Genomic DNA, 7976 nt, shown 5'->3' on the forward strand with positions numbered 1-7976 from the left:
TGGGTTAGCCAGCTAGCTTAGCACCTTACGTTTTAATGAATTAGCTAGCTAGCTAGCTAGCTTAGTGCCATACCTTTTAACGGATTAGCCAGCTACCTTAGCACCATACGTTTTAATGAGCTAGCTAGCTAGCTTAGTGCCATACGTTTTAATGGGTTAGCCAGCTAGCTTAGCACCATACGCTTTAATGAGTTAGCTATCTAGCAGAGCACTATACGTTTTAATGAGTTAGCTAGCTAGCTTAGCCCCATACTTACCTGTTATAGATCTGGTCACAGCGCTCTCGTACAGGGGGACCCCCTGTCCGGCATTGTTGAAGGCTTTCAGGGAGATGACATAGTGGGAACTGGGCTCTGTGGGGGAAACATCAGGAATACCATTAATATCAATCAATCAATACACTGTTATGTAAGTCGCTCTGGATAAGAGCGTCTGCTAAATGACTTAAATGTAAATGTAAATTACAGTCGGTTTACTATAGAACCAACCAATATTATAAAAATGAGTTTAAATCATCACCAACACAGACAACATACTGTAGAAAACACTATTCAGATGATCTCCTCCAATCAGCTGTGAGCACTGGAAAAGTGCTATATAAATCCAATTGACTATTACAAAGACTTTTACCACAGAAGAGCTTCAAACATCAAGGAAGTGAAACGGGAACATAGGCTACAGAGCATTACATGACTAGACTATAATATTATATAATAATATCATAATATAACATCAGAATATAACATCATAATATAACATCATAATATAATAACATAATATAACATCATAATATAACAACATAATATAACATCATAATATAACAACATAATATAACATCATAATATAACATCATAATGTAATATCATAATATAACATCATAATATAATAACATAATATAACATCATAATATAATATCAGAGCATTACATGACTAGACTATAATATTATATAATAATATCAGAATATAACATAATATAATATCAGAGCATTACATGACTAGACTATAATATTATATAATAATATCAGAATATAACATAATATAATATCAGAGCATTACATGACTAGACTATAATATTATATAATAATATCAGAATATAACATAATATAATATCAGAGCATTACATGACTAGACTATAATATTATATAATAATATCAGAATATAACATAATATAATATCAGAGCATTACATGACTAGACTATATAATAATGTAATAACATAATATAACATCATAATATAATATCAGAGCATTACATGACTAGACTATATCATAATATAACATCATAATGTAATATCAGAGCATTACATGACTAGACTATAATATTATATAATAATATCATAATATAACATCATAATGTAATAACATAATATAACATCATAATATAATATCAGAGCATTACATGACTAGACTATATCATAATATAACATCAGAATATAACATCATAATATAATAACATAATATAATATCATAATATAATAACATAATATAACATCATAATATAATATCATAATATAATATCATAATATAATATCAGAATATAACATCAGAGCATTACATGACTAGACTATATCATAATATAATATCATAATATAATATCATAATATAATATCAGAATATAATACCAGAATATAACATCATAATATAATATCATAATATAATAACATAATATCATATCATAATATAACATCAGAATATAACATCATAATATAACATCAGAATATAACATCATAATATAATAACATAATATAATAACAGAATATAATAACAGAATATAACATCATAATATAATAACATAATATAATACTAGAATATAATATCATAATATAACATCATAATATAACATCATAATGTAATATCATAATATAACATCAGAATATAACATCATAATATAATAACATAATATAATATCATAATATAACATCATAATATAATATCAGAGCATTACATGACTAGACTATATCATAATATAATATCATAATATAATACCATAATATAATATCATAATATAATATCATAATATAATACCAGAATATAACATCATAATATAACATCATAATATAATAACATAATATAACATCATAATATAACATCAGAATATAACATCATAATATAATAACATAGTATAATAACATAATGTAATAACAGAATATAACATCATAATATAAGATCATAATATAACATCAGAATATAACATCATACTATAATATCATAATATAATAACATAATATAATAACATAATGTAATATCATAATATAACATCATAATATAATAACATAATATAATACTAGAATATAATATAATAATATAACATCATGATATAACATCATAATGTAATATCATAATATAATACCAGAATATAACATCAGAATATAACATCAGAATATAATATCAGAGCATTACATGACTAGACTATATCATAATATAATATCATAATATAATATCATAATATAATATCATAATATAATATCATAATGTAATATCATAATATAACATCATAATATAATATCATAATATAATAACATAATGTAATATCATAATATAATACTAGAATATAATATCATAATATAATAACATAATGTAATATCATAATATAACATCATAATATAATAACATAATATAATACTAGAATATAATATCATAATATAACATCAGAATATAACATCAGAATATAATATCAGAGCATTACATGACTAGACTATACCATAATATAATATCATAATATAATATCATAATATAATATCATAATATAATAACATAATGTAATATCATAATATAACATCATAATATAATAACATAATATAATACTAGAATATAATATCATAATATAACATCATGATATAACATCATAATGTAATATCATAATATAATACCAGAATATAACATCAGAATATAACATCAGAATATAATATCAGAGCATTACATGACTAGACTATATCATAATATAATATCATAATATAATATCATAATATAATATAATATAATATCATAATATAACATCATAATATAATATCATAATATAATAACATAATGTAATATCATAATGTAATACTAGAATATAATATAATACCAGAATATAATACTAGAATATAATACCAGAATATAACACTAGAATATAATACTAGAATATAATACCAGAATATAATACTAGAATATAATACTAGAATATAATAGAATATCAGAATATAATACTAGAATATAATACCAGAATATAATACCAGAATATAATACTAGAATATAATACTAGAATATAATACTAGAATATAATACCAGAATATAATACTAGAATATAATACCAGAATATAATACCAGAATATAATACCAGAATATAATACCAGAATGTAATACCAGAATATAATACTAGAATATAATACCAGAATATAATACCAGAATATAATACCAGAATATAATAGAATATCAGAATATAATACCAGAATATAATACCAGAATATAATACTAGAATATAATACTAGAATATAATACTAGAATATAATACCAGAATATAATACCAGAATATAATACCAGAATATAATACTAGAATATAATACCAGAATATAATACTAGAATATAATACTAGAATATAATACCAGAATATAATACCAGAATATAATACCAGAATATAATACCAGAATATAATACTAGAATATAATACCAGAATATAATACTAGAATATAATACTAGAATATAATACCAGAATATAATACTAGAATATAATACCAGAATATAATATAATACCAGAATATAATACTAGAATATAATATAATACCAGAATATAATACTAGAATATAATACCAGAATATAATACTAGAATATAATACTAGAATATAATACCAGAATATAATATAATACCAGAATATAATACTAGAATATAATACCAGAATATAATATAATACCAGACTATAATACTAGAATATAATACCAGAATATAATACTAGAATATAATACTAGAATAAAATACCAGAATATAATACTAGAATATAATACCAGAATATAATACCAGAATATAATACCAGAATATAATACTAGAATATAATACCAGAATATAATACCAGAATATAATACCAGAATATAATACCAGAATATAATACCAGAATATAATACCAGAATATAATAGAATATCAGAATATAATACTAGAATATAATACTAGAATATAATACTAGAATATAATACAGACTATAATACCAGAATATAATACAGAATATAATTACCAGAATAAATACCAGAATGAATACCAGAATAAATACCAGAATAAATACCAGAATAAATACCAGAATAAATACCAGAATAAATACCAGAATAAATACCAGAATATAATACCAGAATAAATACCCAGAATATAATACTAGAAATAATACCAGAATATAATACCAGAATATAATACCAGAACTATAATACCAGAATAATACTAGAATATACTACCAGAATATAATACCGAATATAATACCAGAATATAATATAATACCAGAATATAATACTAGAATATAATACCAGAATATAATACTAGAATATAATACCAGAATATAATACTAGAATATAATAGAATATCAGAATATAATATAATACCAGAATATAATATAATACCAGAATATAATACCAGAATATAATACTAGAATATAATACCAGAATATAATACCAGAATATAATACCAGAATATAATACCAGAATATAATACCAGAATATAATACTAGACTATAATACCAGAATATAATACCAGAATATAATACCAGAATATAATACCAGAATATAATACCAGAATATAATAGAATATCAGAATATAATACTAGAATATAATACTAGAATATAATACTAGAATATAATACCAGAATATAATACCAGAATATAATACCAGAATATAATACCAGAATATAATACCAGAATATAATACTAGAATATAATACTAGAATATAATACCAGAATATAATACTAGAATAAAATACCAGAATATAATACTAGAATATAATACTAGAATATAATACCAGAATATAATACCAGAATATAATACCAGAATATAATACCAGAATATAATATAATACCAGAATATAATACCAGAATATAATACCAGAATATAATATAATACCAGAATATAATACTAGAATATAATACCAGAATATAATACCAGAATATAATACCAGAATATAATACCAGAATATAATACCAGAATATAATACTAGAATATAATACCAGAATATAATACTAGAATATAATATAATACCAGAATATAATACCAGAATATAATACCAGAATATTATACCAGAATATAATACCAGAATATAATACCATAATATAATACCAGAATATATAATAGCATATAATATATCCAGAATATATACTAGAATAATACCAGAATATATACCAATTAATACTAGAATATAATATAATACCAGAATATAATACCAGAATATAATACCAGAATATAATATAATACCAGAATATAATACTAGAATATAATACCAGAATATAATACTAGAATATAATACCAGAATATAATACTAGAATATAATAGAATATCAGAATATAATATAATACCAGAATATAATATAATACTAGAATATAATACCAGAATATAATACTAGAATATAATACCAGAATATAATACCAGAATATAATACTAGAATATAATACCAGAATATAATACTAGAATATAATATAATACCAGAATATAATACCAGAATATAATACCAGAATATTATACCAGAATATAATACCAGAATATAATACCATAATATAATACCAGAATATAATAGAATATCAGAATATAATATAATACCAGAATATAATATAATACTAGAATATAATACCAGAATATAATACCAGAATATAATACTAGAATATAATACCAGAATATAATACTAGAATATAATACCAGAATATAATACTAGAATATAATACCAGAATATAATACTAGAATATAATACCAGAATATAATACTAGAATATAATAGAATATCAGAATATAATATAATACCAGAATATAATATAATACTAGAATATAATACCAGAATATAATACTAGAATATAATACCAGAATATAATACCAGAATATAATACCAGAATATAATACCAGAATATAATACCAGAATATAATACCATAATATAATACCAGAATATAATAGAATATCAGAATATAATATAATACCAGAATATAATATAATACTAGAATATAATACCAGAATATAATACTAGAATATAATACCAGAATATAATACTAGAATATAATACCAGAATATAATACTAGAATATAATACCAGAATATAATACTAGAATATAATACCAGAATATAATACTAGAATATAATAGAATATCAGAATATAATATAATACCAGAATATAATATAATACTAGAATATAATACCAGAATATAATACTAGAATATAATACCAGAATATAATACCAGAATATAATACCAGAATATAATACCAGAATATAATACCAGAATATAATACCAGAATATAATACTAGAATATACCAGAATATAATACCAGAATATAATACTAGAATATAATACCAGAATATAATACCAGAATATAATACCAGAATATAATACCAGAATATAATACCAGAATATAATACCAGAATATAATACTAGAATATAATACCAGAATATAATACTAGAATATAATACCAGAATATAATACCAGAATATAATACCAGAATATAATACTAGAATATAATACCAGAATATAATACTAGAATATAATACCAGAATATAATAGAATATCAGAATATAATACTAGAATATAATACCAGAATATAATACCAGAATATAATACTAGAATATAATACCAGAATATAATACCAGAATATAATACCAGAATATAATACCAGAATATAATACCAGAATATAATACTAGAATATAATACCAGAATATAATACCAGAATATAATACCAGAATATAATACCAGAATATAATACCAGAATATAATACTAGAATATAATACCAGAATATAATACCAGAATATAATAGAATATCATAATATAATATAATAATATAATATCAGCATATAATTTAATATCAAAATATCAGAATATAATATAATATCAGAATATAATATAATATCAGAATATAATTTAATATCAGAATATAATATAATATCAGAATATAATATAAAATGAAATATCATAATATAATATAATATCCTAATACAATATCTGTCACGTCCTGACCCAAGTAAGATGTCATTTTATATAGTAGAGTAGGGCAGGGCGTGACAGGGGGTGTTTTGGGTTGCTCTATGTTTTCTATTTCTATGTTTAAGTTCTAGTTTTCTATTTCTATGTTGGGATTGTTTGGGGTTGATCTCTAATTGGATGCAGCTGATCCTCATTGCCTCTGATTAGAGATCATATTTAAGTAGGGGTTTTTCTCATTGTTGTTTGTGGGTTATTATCTTTTGAGTAGTGTGTTTTCCTCTCTGTGTCACGGTTTGTTGTTTGCATATTTTCAAGTTATTTGTGTATTGCATTCAGTTTCACGTCTAATAAATATGTGGAACTACGAACACGCTGCATTTTGGTCCGATCCTTCGAACAGCCGTGACAATATCCTAATAAAAAATCAGAATATAATATCAGAATATAATATAATATTATATCAGAATATAATATCAGAATATAAATATAATATTATATCAGAATATAATATCAGAATATAATATAATATCAGAATATAATATCAGAATATAATATCATAATATATCTTAATAGACCAGAACCAGACTGAGAAGTGTGTGTGTGTGAATTATTACACTGTAAGCACAGCCTCGGAACACAGGGGAGTGTTCAGTGAAGGTACAAAATGGAATAATACAGTTCAGTTCTAAAAATAAACCCGGAACAGTCGTCAGTCCATGAGAGAACAGCTGGAGAGGACAGCTAGAGAGGACAGGTGGAGGGAACAGCAAGAGGGAAACTATAGAGGGAACAGCTAGAGAGAACAGCTGGAGAGAACAGCTGGAGAGAACAGCTGGAGGGAACAGCTGGA

At 22.2% G+C, this 7976-nt stretch overlaps 1 protein-coding gene across 1 annotated transcript in view; it reads right to left on the bottom strand.

Annotated features, from left to right (window-relative positions):
- The window catches only part of LOC115159833 (netrin receptor DCC), a 257441-nt gene that overhangs the window by 104258 nt on the left and 145207 nt on the right, over window positions 1–7976 (bottom strand). Inside the window, exon 15 of the mRNA XM_029709887.1 lies at window positions 258–353. Coding sequence (XP_029565747.1) covers window positions 258–353 — 96 coding nt within the window. The remainder of the gene's footprint in view (window positions 1–257; window positions 354–7976) is intronic.

Source organism: Salmo trutta, chromosome 23 (assembly GCF_901001165.1).
Source record: "Salmo trutta chromosome 23, fSalTru1.1, whole genome shotgun sequence".
Classification (NCBI taxonomy): domain Eukaryota; kingdom Metazoa; phylum Chordata; class Actinopteri; order Salmoniformes; family Salmonidae; genus Salmo; species Salmo trutta.